This window comes from Raphanus sativus, chromosome 6, assembly GCF_000801105.2.
Source record: "Raphanus sativus cultivar WK10039 chromosome 6, ASM80110v3, whole genome shotgun sequence".
NCBI lineage: Eukaryota > Viridiplantae > Streptophyta > Magnoliopsida > Brassicales > Brassicaceae > Raphanus > Raphanus sativus.
Window position 1 is genome coordinate 50,969,213 of NC_079516.1, and position 23,043 is coordinate 50,992,255.

General features: G+C 36.6%; 5 protein-coding genes across 7 annotated transcripts; 2 read left to right on the forward strand and 3 right to left on the reverse strand.

Moving 5' to 3' along the window:
- Positions 1–648: 648 nt before the first annotated feature.
- LOC108835208 (precursor of CEP15-like) lies at positions 649–1,305 on the forward strand. The gene has a single exon (XM_018608490.2). The coding sequence runs from the start codon at positions 850–852 to the stop codon at positions 1,156–1,158; it is 309 nt and encodes a 102-aa protein (XP_018463992.1). The 5' UTR covers positions 649–849; the 3' UTR covers positions 1,159–1,305.
- Positions 1,306–3,131: 1,826 nt separating this feature from the next.
- Positions 3,132–6,905, forward strand: LOC108812696 (potassium transporter 2). Of its 3 annotated transcripts, none has more exons than XM_056988716.1 (9): positions 3,132–3,278; positions 3,872–3,949; positions 4,032–4,266; positions 4,350–4,595; positions 4,674–4,727; positions 4,808–5,068; positions 5,155–5,207; positions 5,280–5,397; positions 5,482–6,905. In XM_056988716.1, exons 2-9 carry the CDS (start codon positions 3,911–3,913, stop codon positions 6,813–6,815), a joined length of 2,340 nt encoding a protein of 779 aa, XP_056844696.1. In that variant the 5' UTR covers positions 3,132–3,278; positions 3,872–3,910; the 3' UTR covers positions 6,816–6,905. The 3 variants fall into 3 exon arrangements, with proteins under 3 accessions (XP_056844696.1, XP_056844697.1, XP_056844698.1); XM_056988717.1 differs by lacking the exon at positions 3,132–3,278 and adding an exon at positions 3,301–3,684; XM_056988718.1 differs by lacking the exon at positions 3,132–3,278 and adding an exon at positions 3,301–3,553.
- A 1,503-nt stretch (positions 6,906–8,408) lies between these two features.
- Positions 8,409–10,143, reverse strand: LOC108809980 (uncharacterized). Its single transcript, XM_018582112.2, has 7 exons — positions 9,693–10,143; positions 9,496–9,544; positions 9,260–9,362; positions 9,070–9,165; positions 8,921–8,995; positions 8,733–8,802; positions 8,409–8,658 (listed from the first exon to the last, which is right to left on the reverse strand). The coding sequence occupies exons 1-7, from the start codon at positions 9,792–9,794 to the stop codon at positions 8,581–8,583; spliced, it is 573 nt and encodes a 190-aa protein (XP_018437614.1). The 5' UTR covers positions 9,795–10,143; the 3' UTR covers positions 8,409–8,580.
- Positions 10,144–10,283: 140 nt separating this feature from the next.
- LOC108813682 (expansin-A8) lies at positions 10,284–11,973 on the reverse strand. Its single transcript, XM_018586311.2, has 3 exons — positions 11,639–11,973; positions 11,225–11,537; positions 10,284–10,801 (listed from the first exon to the last, which is right to left on the reverse strand). Exons 1-3 carry the CDS (start codon positions 11,790–11,792, stop codon positions 10,495–10,497), a joined length of 774 nt encoding a protein of 257 aa, XP_018441813.1. The 5' UTR covers positions 11,793–11,973; the 3' UTR covers positions 10,284–10,494.
- Positions 11,974–14,360: 2,387 nt separating this feature from the next.
- Positions 14,361–16,925, reverse strand: LOC108813681 (bZIP transcription factor 18). Its single transcript, XM_018586309.2, has 4 exons — positions 16,267–16,925; positions 15,419–15,551; positions 15,255–15,339; positions 14,361–15,169 (listed from the first exon to the last, which is right to left on the reverse strand). Exons 1-4 carry the CDS (start codon positions 16,713–16,715, stop codon positions 14,715–14,717), a joined length of 1,122 nt encoding a protein of 373 aa, XP_018441811.1. The 5' UTR covers positions 16,716–16,925; the 3' UTR covers positions 14,361–14,714.
- Between the last annotated feature and the right edge of the window lie 6,118 nt (positions 16,926–23,043).

Sequence of the window (23,043 nt, forward strand, 5' to 3'; positions counted from 1 at the left end):
TAAAGTTAACTTTAATTTTATTGGAGACTGTTCAACCAATTAGATTTCACTGTCTTTTTTATTATTGGTTAATTGATTCTAAAATAATTTTTTTTAAATAATATTTTTAAAAAAATCTAATTTTCTTAATCTTTGTGCACTAAGGCAAAACATCAAGTATTATGAAATAGAGGGAGTATAATACACTCGAGCCCCCATGCTCTTTATTGGAGCTACCAACAACTGCAGTCTGATCATGGTACCTGTCTCCGATGTTTACGTTGCTTGTCCATGATAACAGACGATATATTTACTTTTAAAAATTAAATTATTCGTGCATATCAGTTCCTGTAATTACACTTATAATCCCTTCACGAAAAAATGCTAGTCTAATGCATCTTAACTGAAAATTGTATTAATCGTGCTTAGATTTTAAATAAAATAAATTATCAATACATGAATGACTAGTTTACAAAAAAAAAAAAAAATACATGAATGACTCACCATCTATATACTGTCTTAATAATTTTCCGACAAATATACGACTTGTCATAGAACAAAGCATGCAATGATGGATCATTACGATAAAAAGAAGATAACATTAAGAAAAGAAAAAAAAAGTAAGAATTAGCCATGTTATAAATTCATCATGACTATTGTTTGCCAATTTCAACAAAGTTGGCCCTCCAAAATTTTTTATAATTCAATGTTTCTTTCTTATATAGTTATTTAAATATGCTCATTATATTGTAAACAACACCACACAATCTCTTCTTGGACCCTAAAGACATCAAGAAGAAAGAAGATCCGTATATACAAATTCTCTTATTTTTACCATTTGATTGTGTTCTTAAAAGGTTTCTTCGCGATATGGATGAAATGAAGATTAAGCTTCACGTTTTGTTACTCTATTTCTTACTCATCTCCGCAGTTCCTTCGGTTCTCGGGTTCAAAATGAGAGGCACTACTACTAGATCTGAGCCGGGAGCATTTCTCGGCGGAGAATACTTACCGGCGATGAAGAGCAGGAAGTTGATGGTCACAAACATGGAAGTTGATTATTCAGGTGACTATTATGATGGAGCCTCTTCAGCATCACCGTCACCACCTTTGCCTGATTATGATGATGATATCTATAAAAGGCAAGGTGATGTCCCAAGCCCCGGTATTGGCCACTAGTGATACGTTTTCATTTGTATTATGTACACATAAAAACATTTCAGCATTTTGCGTTGATATATATTTATACATACATGTTGTTTACTTGTTCAAGTATGTTTTTGTTGAATTTTTTTATAAAATAATAATAATATGTTTTTGTCCTAAGAGGCCGTCTCCATATCATCATTTTTATTGCTTTTCTTCATTTTGGTATATATACATTTTAAGTATCTTTAAAAATAAAAATAAATGGTGACCTCTTCCGTTGTTTCCTTTTGTTCGATGTGAGTTTCCTGTATGTATGTAACTAATACTCTCTAAAATCTTATTCGGTCATAAAGAAGTTATGTTATATAAAAAATCTTTTCGGTCATAAAGAAGTTATGCTATATAAATTTCTTTCTCTGTACCTTTCTTAAGAGTTTTACAATTTTGTTATTAATATGTGATTATTTTAATTACTATAACAACGTTGACAACCTTAGTCAAAAGAAAAAACATTGTACAACCTATGTAGGAATCCAGTTTTACACTATAACAATTGATGAACCAAATAGGCTTAATTCAGTGTATATGCTATATTTTAATGTTCCAAAATATTAATTTGAGATTAATAAAAGGGGGCAAAAACACAAAAACATTCCGTTAGTTGGTACTATTAAAAAGGAACACTGTGTCAGTTATACATTACTGACTTTTGAACAATTCACCATGACAAAGTGTATTTACAAATTGAAATAACGACAACTATACAATATTAAATCTTTTACATCGGGGAGGTTACTGTGTGTGATATATGATATATCTAACTATCTATGCATTGTACCAACGCTCCCTTAAAACAAGACCTTATACTAAAAGAAAACAAAAACTTGTAAATTGACTTGTATCATGAAAATTAGTTTATTTCCAACAATTGGCCACAAAATAGCCAAGAAAGAAGCGATCATTAGAATCCAGAGCACATGCTTTTCTTTCGGCAATCAGGAAAATGACGCACAAAATGTGCCAAACTGAAAAGAACACCATTCCTAAAATCACGTCTAAAGCTTAAAATGATATAAAAACACATTTGGTGTTTTGCTTTAAAATATCAATGTTGGTGTGAATGTGTGATCATTTGTCGTCATGCATCGTATATTCGCATGCATATAATAATACGACATTATATGACTCGGTGGAATGTCCCTCTTATGCATGCATTGAATCCATCGACCAGTATAAATATACTATGTTTTTAGTTATATAATTATAGAAAGACTGTTGTGAATAGCAAGCTGAATCAATTAGGAATTGGATTCCGATCCAGTTTTTGTAATTGCTGGAATACAATAATGTCAAAAGTCAGACAGTGGGCTATACAATAAAGGTTGATAGTTGAAACTTCAGCAACACCTAACAAAAGGAGAGAAAGATTAAAGAAACATAAACAAAGAGTTACAGAAAAAGATGCACGAAAAGAAGGGAATTGAAAAAGAGCACCAACCAATGACTTTTTTTTTTAGAAAGACAAACCAATGAATTTAGATTCGATATATTTCGTTATAGATATTTAAATATACATAACTATTTAAATAATAATAACAAAATATTATTTTTGAATAATATGCTTTTGAATTCAAACATTTTTTTCGTTTTTTCCAATTTGTTTTTTCAAAATTTTATTTTGAAATCCAAATTTTTTTTCGAAACCATTTAGTTTTTTTTTTATTTTAAAATTTTAGTATTTTTATTTATTTTTAAAATCCTAATCCATAATTCTGAAATCCAACTCTAAAATCTAAATTTTAAGTCTATATTAAAATTAGTATAAATATCTATTTACTTTTTTAATGAAACATTTTGGTCATTATATAAAATTTCTCTTAACTTTACGAAAATAACTAATCACAAAAATTATACATTTATAATTAAAATTTAATATATTTTATTAATATACTTGAATACACCAAAAAATACATATTTTAGAAACAAATTGTTACAAAATAGATACCACTGCATCCTGTGAACTAAAAAGTTGTTAACCACACCACCAAAAATAAACGGAAATAAAAAGAGTGTGTGGGGGTTGGCGAATGGCGATGACCAAACTGGGAGGCTGATGGTACAAAGCTGCATCAATGGCGGAAATTCTGTTGGTAAGCAGAGACAATTAATATGTCTCGGAGGCACTCACGTGTTTCTGTCTCTTCACCTGTTTAATATCCTCACCACGTTTGCTCTCTTTCTTATTCCCCTAGAGAGAAACAAAACAAAACAAAAATCAATTTTTGTTTTGGTAGCATGTGGAGACTCTCTATAGCTTCTTCTTATCTTCTCCTCAGTATCTTTTATTTCAATGAATAATAAACAGATGCATTTCATTTCACGCTTCAATCTTTTAGAAAGTTTCTGTAAGTGGAAACAAATACAGGTAGGCGTTGTGAGACAGACAGAATATGGGCAGGAAGAAAAAGAAAAACTAATAATTGATTTTACTCCATTTATGGGCTTATAAAGCTGTTTTTCTTGGCTATTTTCTCTATGTCAGAATCTCTTATCATGGTGGGTTCTACTTGTTAAAGTTTTAAACTTTACTTCTGGGTATTTTTTCTTGTAGTGTTAGGCTGAAGATTTAAAGTAAGATAACAAAGAGTAGATAACAAGTGAAGTCAAATTGTTATGTTATAAGAACAAATGGTGGGTTCTACTTGTTAAAGTTTTAAACTTTACTTCTGGGTTTTTCTTGTAGTGTCTTAGGCTGAAGATTTGAAGTAAACATAACAAACAAATGGATCTCAATTTTGGAAAATGCTGTGGTTCTAAAAAGGTTTGTAGATTTGGTCTCTTGAGATCTGTTCAGTTTTTAGAGCTTTGGAATGTTCCTGATGTGTGTTTTACAACTTGTGCAGAAGGAATCATGGAGGTCTGTTTTGCTTCTTGCTTATCAGAGTCTTGGTGTTGTCTATGGAGACTTGAGCATCTCTCCGCTTTATGTTTTCAAGAGCACTTTTGCTGAAGACATTCGTCATTCAGAGACCAATGAAGAGATCTACGGTGTTCTGTCTTTTGTTTTCTGGACACTTACTTTGCTCCCTTTGCTTAAGTATGTCTTCATTGTCCTTCGTGCTGATGATAACGGAGAAGGTGAGAGACAGACAGAAAGACATTCTCGAGTAATCTTCTAGTTGCTCGTTGTCTTAATCTAGTTATGTTAAGTTTTGTCTCAGGTGGAACTTTTGCTTTGTACTCACTCATCTGCCGTCATGTCAAAGTCAGCCTCCTTCCAAACAGACAAGCAGCTGACGAGGCGCTATCCACTTATAAACTGGAGCATCCACCGGAGAAGATCCATGACTCTTGTGTGAAAAGATATCTGGAGAAGCACAAGTGGTTACACACTGCTCTGCTGATTCTTGTTCTTCTTGGGACTTGTATGGTTATTGGAGATGGACTTCTCACTCCAGCTATCTCCGGTATGGTTGCCTCTCTCTGTGTGTAGATATCTTAATGTTTAATCATTGGCTAAATGAGTTTTTTTTTCTTGTTTGTAGTTTTCTCTGCTGTGTCAGGTCTTGAGATGAATATGTCTAAAGAGCATCACCAATGTAAGTACACAAAAGTCTGGTTTAATATGAGTTTTGAAATGAATGATATATAACTTTTCAACTGTTGATCAAACGTGCAGATGCTGTGATTCCTATAAGCTGCTTCATATTAGTCTGCCTTTTTGCGCTTCAGCATTTTGGGACACATCGTCTTGGGTTTGTTTTCGCGCCTATTGTCCTCACATGGCTGCTCTGTATAAGCGGTATTGGCTTGTACAATATAATACAATGGAATCCTCATGTATACAAAGCGCTTTCTCCTAAGTACATGTTCATGTTCTTGAGAAAGACGAGAGTAAGTGGATGGATGTCTCTAGGCGGTATCTTGTTGTGTATAACTGGTTAGTTATTTAAAAAAAAAACTATGTTGGTCTCTTCACATTCGCTAATGTCTGGTAATCTAACTCTTGTGGAGTCTTTGTATTAGGTGCTGAGGCCATGTTTGCTGATCTTGGTCACTTCAACTACGCTGCAATTCAGGCAATTTTCTATGCTTTACTTGTTGTTATATCGCCGGAGGTTTGAGTGACTCTTATGTTTCGTTTGTTGTAGATTGCTTTTACCTTTCTGGTTTATCCAGCTCTCATATTGGCATACATGGGACAAGCTGCTTACCTATCACAGCATCACAACTCTGCTCACGCCATTGGGTTCTACGTCTCTGTGCCAAGTCAGTAGCTAGCCTTTGTTTTCAAGTGTTGACTCCATTGAGAAACAGAATCTGAACTTTTCTTTTGTTTGGTTTTGATATCAGAATGTGTGCACTGGCCTGTGCTCATGATAGCAATTCTTGCTTCTGTTGTGGGAAGCCAAGCGATCATCAGCGGCACTTTCTCAATAATAAACCAAAGCCAGTCTCTTGGATGCTTCCCTAGGGTCAAAGTCATTCACACCTCTGATAACATCCATGGTCAGATTTACATACCTGAGATTAACTGGATGCTCATGGTTCTCTGCATTGCTGTTACTATTGGGTTTAGAGATGTCAAACACCTCGGAAACGCATCAGGTTTGGCTGTAATGGCGGTTATGCTAGTGACAACATGTCTTATGTCATTAGTCATAGTTCTTTGCTGGCACAAGCCACCGGTTCTAGCCCTCTTGTTCCTCCTCTTCTTCGGGTCAATAGAACTCCTCTACTTCTCGGCCTCGCTCACCAAGTTCCGTGAAGGCGCTTGGCTTCCCATCCTCTTATCCCTATTCTTCGTGATCATCATGTTCGTTTGGCACTACACAACAATCAAGAAGTACGAGTTTGATCTCCAGAACAAAGTCTCTCTCGAATGGCTTCTCGCTTTAGGTCCAAGCATAGGCATCACCAGAGTTCCAGGCATCGGTTTAGTCTTCACTGAGTTAACCTCAGGTATCCCTGCCAACTTCTCTCGGTTCGTCACCAACCTCCCTGCTTTCCACCGTGTCCTAGTCTTCGTCTGCGTGAAGTCCGTCCCTGTCCCTTTCGTTCCAGACGCTGAGAGATACTTAGTGGGACGTGTAGGTCCAGTGGACCACAGGTCTTACCGCTGCATCGTGAGGTATGGATACCGTGACGTCCATCAAGATGTTGACTCGTTCGAAACAGAGTTAGTGAGCAAGCTTGCGGACTTCATACGTTACGACTGGCACAAGAGAACGCAAGAGGAGGAGGAGACTGTTATGTCAAACGAGTCGAGACTGGCTGTGATAGGAACCGTGGCTTACGAGATAGAAGAGAATCTGCAACCAGAGAGCGTCTCTATAGGTTTCACCACAGTGGAGAGCATGGAAGAGGTCATAGAAAGAGCCACCACCATAAGACGTGTTAGGTTTGCGGTGGAAGAAGAGAGTTTATCATCATCATCATCGCCGTCGGGAGAAGCAGAGGCGGAGCTGAGGAGTGAGCTGAGGGATCTAGTGGAGGCTCAGGAGGCTGGGACGGCGTTTATATTGGGACACTCGCATGTGAAAGCGAAGCAAGGGTCGTCTGTGATGAAGAGGTTGGCGGTTAATTTCGGTTATAATTTCTTGAGGAGGAACTGTAGAGGACCTGACGTGGCGTTCAAGGTACCTCCGGTTTCTCTTTTAGAAGTCGGCATGGTTTATGTTGTTTGAATTAAGAAAAAAACATGTATAAACAAAAAAAAAAACTAATTTGTTTTGTTGTAAATTGGTGAAGTTTAGCTTCTTGTTTCTGTGTTCATAGATTCCATTTGTGTGTCTTAGTTGTTGTAGTGTCTACTAAGTTCTTATGATTAAGAAGAACAATCGTTTCTTATCTATTAATGAGCAGCAACTACCTGATTTCTTTTGAAATTCAATAGAGACAGGGACAAATCGTTTTCTTGCAAAGCAAGTTAAAAAAAAAAACTCAAAACGACAAAACCAAGATGACTTTTAGGGCTTAACTAGGAAAACAAAACCAAGATGGTTCGGTAAGATGTTGTCCTTCTTCACCTCCTCGACGAACCCTTTCTTCTTTAAATCTCCTTTGAGATGACACAATACCAAATCGTCTTCATTTTTCTCATGAAGGCAATACTCTTTCATGCTCCAGCCAGTAGGCTTTATTTCTCCGTTGACATTAGTCTTGTTATAGACAAGACTCTGTATGTAACCTTCCACCTTCTCGTTTTTGTCCTTGATAGCCTCTTTCACAGATGTGGTTTTCCATGTGCCACCACCTCCTCTTCCCCGAACGGTCCTGCTACATGAACTCGCACCTCTTTTGTTCCTAGGAGTAAAGTAGTACCATTCCCCTCTTGGGAACAGATCGTTTTCCACGTGATCTAGAAGCCACGGGTCGTCTTTGTACACATCCATTGTTGTTATGAAACCGCTCTTTTTCTTGTCCACCTTGTTCCTAAGATGAACCCTTACACACCCAAATCGGTTGGAAGAAACCGTGAACCAGGCGGATAAACCGGAGCCTTCTTAGTGCTGTTGGGATCATCGGTATGTTGGAGATGACGCATGCCTTGGTTGATGCGAAGCATCATTACTCTCTGGTGTTCCTCGAGGTTGTTCATGTGATTGTGGGAAGAAGAAGATGATCCCTCTTCAAAGTACTTTGAACCCCTCGTCAAAGAGACAGAACCAATACCCTCTTGATCACCACGACCAAGAAGAGAGTCATCAGACTTTGATGAAGATTCATCATCAACCTTAGGTTTATCATTGTCTCTAGTCATCTTCTTTATCTTCTTTAGCAGCTATTGTCTATGTTTTTTTGTTTTGATGCTTCAGAGGTGGAGTCTGCGTGTGTTATTTATAAGATCATAGTTCAGTCGGTTACCCCAAAAAAAGGAAATTTGAGAGTGGTCTCATCACTATTTCCTTTTTTTTTTTGATCAACGAGTGGCCTCATCACTATTTTCTTTTTCTTTTTGTTTTAAGTTTTAACCATCATCTTTAATTTCCTTTTATTATTTAAGCATGATCGTTACCAAAAAAAAAGGAAAAAAATAAAAATAAATAAATAAATATATATATATATATATATATATATATATATATATATATTAGTGTTTCAGAAAAAAAAATTCCTTTTTTTTATTTAACGATCATGCTTAATTTCGTTTTTTCTATTAGTGATCATATTTTTTTTTGTTTCCTATCTAATTTCCTTTTTATTTATTTTTAAATTTAATATTTATTATATATTTTGTAGTAGAATATCCTACAGTTTCCTTTTCGGTTCTCATCACATAACACAAGCACCAAATGTTTCCTGTGTGTGGGAGTATCACAAGACTCTCATCACATAAAACAAAACAGCAAATGTATCACAAAGCTCTCGTCAAACAAACACAAAATAACACTCTTTTTACTCATGTTTAACTTGCGCATGCACTTATGTTTAGGCGGGAGAGACGGAGTCTTAAGCTTTTTCTAGCATCTCATTTGCTTTGTTTACCCACACGTTGTAAATATCGTCCGCGGACAAAACAAAATGCACCTTTACAAGAATGACAATACAAGATTCTAAGAAAAATTGTCATTTGAATCGATCTAAGGGTAACAATATGTTACCTCTTTAAAGTCATTTGCAAACTCTTTGATTGTTGAAATTCCGATCACAGCTGCTTCGTCAAAAGGATATCTAACCACAAAAAAAAAATACATTAAGCCTTTTTTACAAAAAAAAAAAAAAAAAAATACATTCTAAGAGCAAACCCATATAGGAAAACGAGTTAAGTCTCTGGTTGCAACAACTTTACCCATTAACCCCACAAGATATGGCAGGAAACGCAATGTACTTGATGTTGTTTTCCTTTGCCACTCTAAGAATGTTTCTATAGCAAACAGAGATATCAACTGAGTTACAGTTCAGAAGAGGAAATGATTGAACAAGAGAAACTGTTTTTACCTGTAAGAACTGGTGAGGGATTCTCTAGGGTTGACGTCTGAGTCATAGACTGGTCCAACAGTGTGAATCACATGAGATGCATGCAAGTTGAAACCCCTGTTTCATTTTTTTATAATCCAACATGTTTCATTAATCAACAATCCCTCATTCAAAGTATTATAATTTCATGAGTAGAAAAGGTGTAACCAACGGAGTGATTCTTGCTTCGCCGGTTGGACAACGCACTCCAGGACGAACTTCAGGGACCTCAGAGCATGCTTCTCTCAGCTGTGGCCCAGCAGCTCTATGTATCGCTGTCACAAATATTATTATATTTTCCATTAGATTTAAGATTTGTCATAGACTCAATAGCATATGTAACACACAAATACGCAATGGCAATAGACTTGGTGGAAAACTGAAGAAGACAAGATTCGTCAGAATTACCTCCATCAACGCCACCACCACCTAGCATAAGCTTATTTGCTGGACTGACCTGAAGAAACATACTGCATAAGTCAAAGTAACGATGAAGCAATAGCATCTACCTAATGATACAAGAACCTATCGACCATTTTTCATCACAAACCCTCAAGTTTCATCTAAATTTTAGGATTTTAATTGATTGAGAAGGAGAGAGTTACAATAGCATCGGAGGATGCATCCACGGACCACTCAGTGATGTCACCTTGAAGGATTTTGAGAAGACTAGAATGAGACAAATTGAAAACAGCTCCAGAAGCCATGGATTAGACAGTGAGCACTACACGGAAAGTCACTATTAGGAGAAGACAGAACAAACGAAGAAATAGTAATCACATTTCATATATATTTTCCTTTTTTTTTGTATCATTTGCCTACTATAAATTTGCATTTAACCACTGAATAAAAAAGAAAATATAGACCTAACTTTTCTTACACTCAAAATCATTTCATAATTACTTAAAGAGATCTGTTAGCAGCTTAAAACAGAGGAATGCTTACCAACAACAGGAGTTAAATTCTCTGCAATGAGATGAATACTTATGAATGCTTCACTATACTAGAAAAATATAACATATGCATATATAAACGTGATGTTCGTTCATTCTGACAAACATGCATCCACGTTTTTGTTCCAAGATCTAGAAGACGACTGTTTCGAATTTACAGTTGTGCTTTTCATGTCTTGTGAGTTATTAAACAAATTTTATTTTAGAAATTAGTATTCTTAAAAGACTTTATGTTGTGTTGGATCCTTAAAAGACTTTCTTTAAACAATATGTATTTGACGAACACATTTTTGAGTATATGCCAAAAGGCTAAGTTCAATAAACATGTAAAACAAAATAAAAACTTGCTCTTCGTAGGCACGATAAATACAACCATTAGAAAGCCAAGCGGGTGCTTATGAGCCACCTCAGCAATACGCAGCCACATCAGCACACCAAACACATGAGAGAGGACTCAGAACTGACCACCTTGGAAGGTTTGTCCGAACTGCCAATTAGAAGGAGCCACGTCGTTGCTGACGACGATGCGACCATCGCTGGTTGTGACCTGGAACGAGAGGCTCTGGTCGTTGAGGTAAGAATTGCTCTGCCAGTTTTGCCCCCAGTTCCTAGACATTGCTTGCCACAACCCTGATTTTGAGCCTCTGATCGAGACAGCGTGAACGTCTCCTGCTCCTCCTACGTTGGAGATCAGAACAAGGTTGAAGTAAGAGTGTCCGTTGATTGTAAACCTTATCCCTCCTTTCTTCATACACGGTACTCTGCATTTACACAACAACATAACTCATTAGTTTAGTTTTAATTGTTTTTAATGTTTTCCAAATTAATTCATATTTTCTACTTCTACTTTTCACAAAATTTTAGTATCGTTTTAAAGTTGTTTTATGTCATATTTAATGCTGAATGTTCAAATAAAAATCCATTTTTAACCCTATTGTTTTAATGTATTAGCTAGAATGAGAATAATATTTGATGTATAAATAAAAGATAAAATAAAGGATAAAATTATTCTTAAATATGTGTAGAAACTTATAAATGATACAACTGCGAGGACAAATTCAAATTGTGTTTTGAATTTACACATCACTTTTGAAAAAAATGTGAAATCAATTTGCAAAAATAGCGTTTGAAACAATCACGATTCTGTTACTCGCGAGTGAAGTATCAAGAAAAGTAAAACGGACCTTCGGAAAGAGACAGGGACAATGCCGGCACGGTACTGAGCGATTTGGAGAAAAGCTGGCTCGGCTAGGTCGAAGTGTTGAAGAGGAGGGTTGCACCATCCTCCGTTATCGTTCGAGAGGCCAAAGTTCGGTGGACAAAAGTTTGTAGCCGTGACGGTGATTGTGGAACCGACACACCACCTCGGGTCATCGTTGCACTTCATCTCGTAGCACGCGCCGCACGTGAGTCCGTTGTTGAACAGTGCTGTACTTAAAGCCGCTGTGTTCGTCCCGTAACCTTGGCTATACAGGTTTCCATAGCCACAAGCTCCACCTGAATAGTTAGGTTAGGCAACGTGTTAGCTAACAGAAGAATATGTATAAAGAGATTAGGTAAGCTAATTAGCTTATATTTAATTTCTTGGTCATACGTACCCATGGTGCCGGAAGCGTCACCGCCACCGTAGAACGTGGCGTGGCCACCTTGCCAACCTCCATCGTCCCCATGAGTTCCTTGGTGAGAGAACAATAAGCTGAATATGGATAATATTGATATTATAGAATATCTGGAAGTTGATGCAATATACATTTTGTTTTATCTGGACGGGTTAGTTAGTCGGTTATGACAATCCGAAATGATTTGATAAGAATCGTGAGACTGACATGGAATCAAGTGGGGAGGAATTGAGTTTATATAAGAGAGTTTTTGAGTTTGTAATAGTGGTAAGAGATAAAAAAAATAAAAAGGTTTAGTTATTAAATATATTACTGGTTTGGTGTATTCTCATTTTTATATTCATATTGTATAATATATGTGGACAACAAATTAAACAGTTAAAGGAAAATAAATGAAAATGTTTGTATTTATGATTTTAAGATCAGAGGAACTTTGATGGTAATGGCCACATGCAAATGTTGAGGCTAGACCAAATGCGATTCCTAATCAAGTGGCTCCTACTTGCACATGCTTCAATACACAAGGCTTTATTAGTTTGTCTCTTGCTTCATTTTGCGTTGGTCATATGATCCGATCTCTTATTTGTGTTGTATATGTGAAGATTATGTTCAAAGATATATACATAACTTAGAAAATATACATAATCTTCTTTTTGTTATTTACCCATTTACACAAAGATAAATTTAGGTTAACTATTTTAAAAGGATTTTCTTATCCTTTTAGAGATTCTTCGATATATTTTTGCTATTTTAGCAGATTTAGATTCAACCTTTTTGTTATCCTTTTTGTTATTTAGCAGGTTTAGATTCAACCTTTTTGTTATCCTTTTTGTTATTTAGCAGGTTTAGATTCAACCTTTTTGTTATCTTTTTGTTATTTAGATTTAGATTCTTCGATATATTTTTGCTATTTTAGCAGATCGAGATTTTCTTATCCTTTTTGTTATTTATCCATTTACACAAAGATAAATTTATGTTAACTATTTTAAAAGGATTTTCTTGTCCTTTTAGAGATTCTTCGATATATTTTTGCTATTTTAGCAGCTTTAGATTCAACCCTACTTGTATATCAATGTCATTTCTAAGAAATGAATTCGTAATTTGACAAAAAGTAACATGGGCTATCCATAGTACCTACGTAACAAATATTTAAAAGCATCATGCGTGAGTCTCATTCAGAGTTGAAATCATTAGAAACTTCGAATTAATGTTGGTGAGCTATACTTTTATAGTTCTAATAGTATTGGAACTAATAAACGAACAAACAGATTGATCGTTTGTGTTTCGTCTCTTTAATCTGATGACCTATATTCTTAATTACTGTTAAACATTTCATATTTTAGCATCGTAAATTTTAGATTGCCTTTTCTCTGTCATTTCTTAGAAAAAGTATTCCAACTATAATATTGTTAAGTTTTGTTTTTGGGGTTTGATTACGAATACTATTTTGTTTTAGCTATTTAAATGCTTTGGATTGACTAGAGACACCACTAATAGATAAACAAAAATATAGCAAGTGGGACACTAGATGGTCCTTGCATGTCACAAGCACATGCAAGAAGCTCTCGACTTGTGAAGCTCTTCTCATGCATATTTCTGATACGTCATTTTCGTGGCCCTTTTATGAATTTTATTAAGTGTCTTCTACGTCTAAAAAATGTAATCAACTTATTATATATGGTACATTTTTAACCAAGTTCCTTCATGATTCCCTGAAAATGTAGAAATGTGTTTTTAATATCCGGCAGGAGAAAAACACATTACAGTTTTAGAATTTCAATAGAGAAATGTGTTTCAATAGTATTCAACATACAATCAAAAAATAACTATTGAATCGTATCCACAAAAAGGTCACGTGAGATCTATCCAAAATGTACCACAAGGAAACAAAAGGGACCACACTCTAAGCAACCCATCACAAGGGCTTGTCTCTTAGTTTCCCCGAAACTGCTGGGACTAGTCATAACTACGTGCCTGAAGAGTTGCCACTGTTCCCAAAACAACGTCATTTAAGTGACTCAACTTCTAAGCCGACACAAGATAAACTTAAGTGCAGTTAAGGTTCTCTGAAGATATAGTTCATATAGCTTCTCATGTGAGAATTTAATTTTTTTGTTTGGTAGTTAGGATACCGTTCGAGTGGCCTCAACATGACTAGTTTCTAGTTTCAACAGTTTTAATACCTAACCCTGTTTTGGTTTCTAAGCTTAATTAAGCTTCATATGTTTTGATGAAACTATATTGGTTTGAGGTAGTTGATTCCTAGTATGTTTGGGAATTCGCCTATTCGGGTATCCAGTCAGATCGATTCTTTCGAATATTGGTTATGGTGTGTAGGAACCTGAAAGTAACGGGTTTATTCTTTGTATCCAATGTGGGTTTGGATACTCCTCCGATTTTTGTTGCCCTCGCATTTGATACATGTTTTTAGATATAACAATTTAGGATCCGTTCAAATATTTAAACCGTATCCAATCCAATTTAGGACCTTGTTTTCGGGTCGATTTTGGATCGTTTTTCTGATGCTAATATTATACCTAACTCTAATTCCTAGTGTCGGTTTAAGAATAGTGAACAACAAAAACTAATTTCAGAGGTTAGGGTTCTCATAGAAGTCCTGAGAAACTTGTGCTTGAAGCAGAGAAACATGGAGTTGTAAAGTAACAAAATAGAAAGTGATAAACAAACGAGAACTGCAAAAGAAAAACAATTCTTGTCTGGTTTTAAGGCAAAGGCAAAGCCAAATCCAAATACAACCATTGTTTACAGGGATGATTGAAGAAGGAACTAGGAGAAGCAAGAACACATAAATATACATAAAAACATCTGGTTCGGCTTTGATAGCTACCACGGAAGAACAAGATGTAATGAAAAAAAAAGTTTAAACACCTGTGGTCTCTATGTTGAAACCCCAACACATAAAAAAAATGTTTTACAGAATTAAAAAAAAATGAATCAGACGGTCACAAAGATGTTACCATTTATAGCTAAAGACTCCAATGGAGAGCAAAAGAATAGGTTTTATCGACAAAGCTGGAGTCTGCATTAGGCAGCCTCACATGGTGCTGCTGCTTTCACTGACTGCGTCAGACCTACCAAAGCTTGAGCCTCGTCCACAGCTGCTAATGTCAAGCCCCTGTAACCGTCCAAGAGGGTCTTCATGCATTGCCTCTGCAAAGGAATGAGACTGAGCCGAGGGATTAGAACCAGCCTGATGCATAAGCTGAGGGTTTTGGCGAGTGGCTGCAGAAGTAACGTTTGGGTTTTGGTTGTTGTTGTTGTTGTTGTTGGGCTGGAAGAGATGAAACTGATGAGTCATCTGTTGCAGGTTTTGAGCATCGGTTTGTTGCTGATGATGATGATGTTGTTGTTGAAAGAAGGATTGCTGTTGTGGTTGATGTTGAGCGTACTGCATGTGCGCCATCCCGAGGTTATAAGCATCAGTGTGTGAGGCTTCTCCCGTTGCGAATTTCAGCCTCTCGACTTCCTTTTTCAGCTGGTCGTTTAGTGCTGCGTAGAGAAGAATCATCTCTGTAAAATGATCTTAAATAACAATAAAAGAAGGGGGAGGAGAGGACATGTTTGTTTTACATACCATCTCGCAACTTGGCTTGTTGTTCCATGACTTGTAGACGAAGCTTGAGCTCGGTATTCTCGGATGACAAACCGGTTGTGTCTCTCTGTAAAGAAGAAGCAAAGTTATTAGGCACAGTAGAAGAATGTAAATAATGTTATTGAAGTTTTGTAATAAGAAGAAACCTGGAACAAGGAGAGTTGTGCAGAGAGGGTAGTAGCTTCAGTTTGCAAGGTCTGAACTTTCCTCTCGAGCTCCATAATATACCGAGCCTTCCTCTCTTTTGAACGAGCAGCAGACTGTCGATTAGCTATTATCCTGCAGAGAGACAGGATTTAGACACATACGGAGCAACCAATCAATCAATAAATAGAAAATGCTGAAATGTTGAAGAGTTTATAAAATAGTACAGAGAGAGTTTTCTTCACAAACACACTTTTGTTACCATAAATCGTTGAGAACCATTACAAAAGAGGTTCCTCACCATTATGGAAACTCTCAGAGTTTAATGCCCAAAAATTTTCAGAACCAAAGCCACTTGACTACTACTAAAAGGGAATGTGAACTCGAAGTACCACACACCAAAAAAGGTAATCATTAGATGGAATCTCTAAACCAAACAAGATTGTACAAGTACAACAAGATTAAACAGACAATCCAAACAAAAAAAACTAGTCCAAAAAAAAAAATCTACTTAGGGGCCAATCACATCATCATGAAAGAGACGTATTGCCATAGAAACTCAAGAATCACATAAAAAGCATTACTTTATGGGACCCTCTTGGTCTCTCTCTCTCTCACCCAAAAAAAGAGTCCTAGCAAAAAGCAGAACATAGTAGAAGCTAACTAATATTTCAGTTACCGTTGAGATTCAAGAAACAGTGTAATGTAACACGTAACCAAAAAGTACTAATGCATCACATCATCAAAACATGAAAAAGTCATAAAGGAACAACCTTTTTTTTTCCCCACGAATTATAAAAAACTGGTCTTTAACGATGAATAAGAAAAAGAATTGAATGAAAGACGAAACCTTTTAGCTCTCTTGGGATCAACGACCCAAAGCTCAGCGAGTTTATCAGGAGCCATTGCTTTCTTAGCCTCGATCGACTCCAGACTCGAAGACCCACCGTCAACGGAGAGGCTGTGCCTGTGCCTAGTCCTACTCGAACTCCCACCTTCCTCTCCTCCTCCTACATTCTCACCGGAAAACGGGTTATCGGACCTCGGAGCCGAATCGGATCCGGATCCGAGTTTCTCGATGTCCATGTACGTGCAGAAGATGTCGTCTTCGGATCCAAGCTCCTCGAACCCTCCGAACGGTTCCGAGAGATCTAGATCTTCGGGGAGACGGAATTGAACCTCGGAGTGAGCTCGCCGGTGGTACGGTCCTCTGAACGGCGTCGGAGATGGGTTGGTGGCTAGCGGCTGCTGCGGCGGTGGGCATTGGTTGTTAGATTTCGCGTTCGAAGAATCTTCCATCCTCTCTTCTTGGATCGTCCTTCTTCTCCTCCTCTTTCTCTCTCTGTGTTTCGCGCCTCTCTCTCTCTCTCTCTCTCTCTCTCTCTCTCCTCTGTCTATCTGTCGGATTCGGACAGCGAAAAGAGAGATTCAGATTTCACGTTTCATGTCATGTCTTAAGGGTGATGGAACGGCGTCGTTTGCGGGAGCATTTATTTAATTTTTCCTTTAACCCTTTGACAGTTTGTTTAAAGCTACTTTTGATTGAAGCTCTCGTCTTTTGATTACACAAACATCATATAGATTTAAATAACGTTCACGAATTAATTGAAATCTGTGGATTTGCAATTTGGATGTTTCTTATGCATGATTAGTATCCATCTATCTAGATTTAATTTGAATTATAGTTGGGATAAATTTTTGTGAGATTGCATTCAATATCATAAAAGATGTAATCCAGCTCTCTTTCGGACTCTAAACTCGTCGAAACATAAATATAGGAATCTACTGAAATATTTAATTGTTGTCATATAATTAATTGTAATCTATCATTTTTTTTGGACAACATAATTGTAATCTATCATTATAATCTTATAGGTAGGGGTGGATACGATCGGGTATTACCATAATTTTCATATTTATTTCGTATGTTACAGATATCTAATTTTTGGATATACAATATGTTCATCATATTTGACTTACAAAAATACATGTGAATGTTTACTCACTGAATTGTCAAAACTAAAAAAATATGATCTTCATAACACAAAAACATAAATACCTAGTCCTCTATTACATAAGGTTTGATTGGATGTATGAAGAATACACAAATTTGCAATAGGAGTAACATATGGGATTTCCGTAACTATTGATACATTCAGGCCATATAGTCCAAAGGTATACAGTTGTACTCTAACATATTGTGTGTTTAATATAGTTAAATCAACTTCATATAAAAAAAAGAAGATAATAGTATGTAATCATTTTTGTACTCTTTTTCTTCATAAGATTTGTAGTTATGATAATTTTGTGTATATATCTATTGAAAAACTTTTAATTGAGTAAAAACAAAAAGGTATTAAATCAAGAATCAAGAGTATTTTAAAACATGAAGTAAATTGACTATCTATTATATAAATTATTTGCTGACCAAAAAATATGAAGTATTAGATATTATGATTTTGAACAATTCACACTTTATGAGGATTTTAGAGAATACACACTTTATGAATTACTAATTAAACAATTAGACAAAACATAACATTTGCTAAATAGTATAAGTCGCATGGTTCTCATCGACAATAATATGTCTTCTATCTAACATCACATCTTGTGATTTATTTCCAAAACAGTTATTGCATTTCGTTTTCTCAAAAAAATGAATGATCTCATGTTATAGTGTTGTAGTTTGCTTACCTCAAATCATCATCCTTGTAACTTGTTTATATGACTCTAGTGCACTGCTTGCGCAGTGTCTTAGCAGTTTTACATTTATTTGCTATTTGATCAATCAATAAAAATATTGATTAATAATGATAATTAAAAATTATGATATTATTGAAATTTTGATCTATTTTTGAACATCTATTTGAATAATTTAAAGGGCTTATTGCAAAAGTGACTCAAAACTTGAATTCAAACAGAAAACTAACCTTTTCTTTTGACTCATTTTTTTTTTGAGTTTTTAACCCCACATCTGCATTTTATCTACGAAAATGCCATTAACCCTTTTTTTTTTTTTTTTTCGAAAATGGCTTCTTTACTGTCTCAACCTCATTTTCTTCAAGTATTTACAATATTGCCACTGCCATGAATAGTGGGAACAACCTTGTACGAACTGTTTGGAGCTTTTAATGCCCTTTAATGCACGTAAATCTCTTTACACTCTCTCTGTTTCAATTGTTATGAACTAAAAACAACATTTCTTTCACTTTCTCTCCATATTCATCCAAAAAACTGAAGCTTTTGATTCAAAATTGTTTGGAGCCATATTTCTTTCGTTTTGACTTACGGTTGCTTTCGTTTGAGGTTCTGGGTGGTTGGAGAAGACCCTGTGTGCAAACAAAGTCATCTCACCTAGTTGAAGGTACGAATTTGAATTTTTTTCAAAATCTGTTCGCGTAGAAGACTTACAAGTAAGTCATCTGTATGTAGAAGACTTACTGATGAGTCTTCTGGTCAAACGGACGACTTAAACTAAGTCGTCCAGCTTTGTTTGGTGAAAAAAAACAGTCCAGACGACTTATATATAAGTCGTCTACGAGAAACAGGCTAGTTTTGCATTTGACCGAATCGTGTCAGATCTTTGACTATTTCTGGACGACTTATAATTCAGTCGTCTCTCGGAAAGTTAAAATTTCAATATTTTATTAAACTAGACGACTTACGTGTAAGTCGTCTTAGGTTAGTTTTGTAGTTGAAAAATAAAACTTCATAATTTAATTTTTACCAGACGACATAATATAAAGTCGTCCCGTCAGAAGACTTAATTTAAAGTCGTCCGGGGAAAGCAAAGTCGTCCAGAATTTTTCCCAATTAAGTCGTCCAAACCTTGCTTATCCCGGACGACCTTAAATTAAGTCGTCTAGCTGGACGACTTTTAGTTAAGTCGTCTGGAGAAAGTTAAATTTCAAGTTTTATTTTTCAATTACAAAACTAACCTGGGACGACTTACGTGTAAGTCGTCTAGTTTGAATAAAATATTGAAATTTTTACTTTCCAGAGACGACTGATTTATAAGTCGTCCAGAAATAGTCAAAGATCTGACACGATTCGGTCAAATGCAAAACTAGCCCGTTTTTCGTAGACGACTTATATATAAGTCGTCTGAATTTTTTTTTTTAACAAACAAAGCCGGACGACTTAGAATTAAGTCGTCCCTTTTAATTTTCAATTGCAAAAGTGACCTCTTTAGACGACTTACCTTTAAGTCTTCTGGACGACTTAAATCTAAGTCGTCTGCGATAATGTTTGTTGAACTTCTTCATTTTCTCTATGTTTACTAATGTGTTTTATTTTGAATATTTGCAGATGATTTTTAAGTTACATGCAGTGTATGGAGAATGGTTGTTGAGAGATTTCCGTTGGGATTTTGTGGTTGATGATCTCAAAGGAGCAAGATTGTTTTTATTGAATGAAGATTCAACACATGCTGAACTTGTTGCAATGGCTCAAGAAGATTATAACCTGGACATGAGATCAGTGACTGTGGAGATTAGCTACTCATTACCAGCAGAAATGATGATGACTCCAAGCAGTCCTCCCATTCATGTTACAAGTGATAGACAAGTTCGAAACTTGCTCGAGATACTCAAAACGCATAGAGTATGTCTTTGTGTATCAAGCCGCAGCAAGGTGGAAACGGTTTCAGAGAAAAGAGAAGAAGCTGGTGATAATGATGAAGCTGGTGAATGGGAAGAAGATGTTGGTGATAATGATGAAGCTGGTGAATGGGAAGAAGATGTTGGTGATAATGATGAGGCTGATGAATGTTTTGAAGATGTTGGTGATAATGAGTCTGTTGAAGATGAAAATCAAGATGGGGAGGAGGAAAATGGGGAGGAGGAAAATGGGGAGGAGGATGCTGATAACACTATTGTTGGTGAAACGGATCAGAATGGTGGGGATTACAGTCTTTATGGAAAGGTTCTAGATGAGGACGAGGAAGATGATGATAATATTTGTTTTGAAGAAATTGAAAAGACATATGCTAAGACAAATGCTATTGAAGGAGGAAAATCGGATTGTACCAGCATCTATGTCAACCAGAGTTTTGTTAGCAAGGATGCACTGCTTTCAGAGCTGCGGTTGACAGCAGTGAGGGGTAGGTTTTCTTTCAGAATATACAAATCAACAAAAACTCTCCTTGTGGCAATATGTCGGGTTAGCGGTTGTGGATGGAAGATCAGAGCGAGTGTGAAACATGGGTCAAACACGTTTTGGGTAACAAAGTATGTGGAAAAACATTTATGCTCAATTGGAGACCGAATCGCTCAGCGGAGACACTGTACTCCAAAGTATGTTGGTAGTCTTTTCATTGATCGTGTTGGGATCATTGATGGGATAACTCCACAGCATATCACTGATGCAATGAAGAACATGTTTGGCATGACGCTTGATTACACCACTTCATACAGAGCACTGTTATATGCACAGAAATTGGTGAGAGGATCAGCAGAAGAAGGGTATTCGCGTCTGCCTTCATATCTCGAGCAAATCTCCATTGCAAATCCTGATTCTATCACGGCTATAGAACTTGATTCTGAGAAAAGATTTAAGTATCTATTTCTCTCTTTTGGAGCTTCTATCAAAGGTTTTAAGTATCAGAGAAGGGTCATTGTGGTGGATGGAACTCACCTAAGTGGAAAGTATGGAGGTGTTATGTTAGTTGCAGCCGCACAAGATGGCAATTTTCAGATATTCCCATTGGCTTTTGGGATCGTGGATGCTGAAGATGAACCTTCTTGGGAATGGTTTTTCACAAAATTGGCTAGTTGTATATCTCATGACAAGCCTCTGGTGATAGTCTCTGACCGGCACGCGGCCATTAAAAGTGCGTGTGAGAAGGTGTTTCCTTGGGCAACCCGAGGAATATGTTATTATCACCTTCAAGATAACATTGTCAAAAAGTTTAAAGGGAAACATCTCATGTACTTGGTGAAAGGGGCTGCTTATGCGCACACGGTTCACGATTTTAACCGGTACATGGCTGAGATACGGAGTGCAAACCCGGAACTTGCAACGTATTTGGAGAAGGCCGACGCCAAGCTATGGTCAAGGGTTTATTGTAAGGGGAACAGGTTCAACATAAAAACAAGCAACATCGCTGAATCTATTAATTCCGCACTGAAGCGAGCAAGAGGATTTCCGATTCCGTTCCTGCTGGAGTTCATAAGGCAGAAGTTAGGAAAATGGTATTGGAAAAGGAGACAAGATGCTTTGAGTCTCCCAACTGTACATAGCCGGGGTGTTGAATACTTGCTTGCTGTTCGATCAGAGATAGCGGATACGATGACGGTCGAACCAATTGATGGATGGCGTTTCTTTGTCAAAGGTGGCAAAATGGACTGTGCGGTTGATTTGGAACATGTAAAGTGTGGTTGTGGTGTCTATGGAGTGGAGAAAATACCTTGCTCTCATGCTATAGCAGCTGGAACACATGCTGGTGTGCATATCGACACACTTGTATGTCCACTTTACTCAAAGAATCATCTGTATGCAGGATACTCAGAGAATATATATCCTATCGTGTCACAACATATTGAGGAACGAGAATGCTTTCCTCCAAACGTAAAGCGTGGTCCGGGGAGACAGAAGAAATCAAGATGGCAATCTTGGTTGGAGCTATCTAGGATGAGGGGACACAAACCCAGGAAGAAACACAGGGCACGGAGATGCTCAAACTGCAAGGAAACTGGCCATACGAAACCACAATGTACACAACCAGTTGACTAGTTGTCCAGACGACCTAAATATAAGTCGTCCAGTCTTGATTACCCGTCCAGACGACTAATTTCTAAGTCGTCCAGTGTTTCGTCTACCTTCTACGAAGTCGTCCAGTGTATTAGACTACCTTCTACTATCCCTTCAAGTGTATTTTTTTAGACGACCTTTTACGAAGTCGTCCAGTGTATTTAAGTCGTCCAGTGTATTTAAGTCGTCCAGTGTTTAGACTACCTTCTACTATCCCTTCAAGTGTATTTTTGTAAGTCGTCCAGCTGGAAAACCTTCCAGACGACTTATTTGTAAGTCGTCCAGCTGGAAAACCTTCCAGACGACTTATTTGTAAGTCGTCCAGCTGGAAAACCTTCCAGACGACTTATTTGTAAGTCGTCCAGCTGGAAAACCTTCCAGACGACTTATTTGTAAGTCGTCCAGCTGGAAAACCTTCCAGACGACTTATTTGTAAGTTAGAAAATCTATACAAGTTAGAAAATCAAATAAATCATACATGCCCACAAACATACAAATAGATTTGTGTAAACAAATAGTTCAAATATACAAATAGATTTGTGTATACAAATAGTTCAAATATACAAATTGATTTGTGTATCTATACAAGTTAAAAAATCTATACAAGTTAAAAAATCTATACAAATTGATTTGTGTATCTAATCATACATGCCTACAAACATACCACCATCCTCATTATCTTTCAGATGCTGATCAACAAGCTCCGTCCATATAGCCAAAGCCATAGTATCCCTCATAGTCTTCGCATTGGACCTAGCAAAGTCTTTAGGGCTAAAGGGGACCCCAAGAGCATGACATTCAATGTACTTTGCAGCGTACACGCCACAATCACCATTGTTGGCCGTGGGTACATCTTTGAGGAGTCTCTCATAAGTGT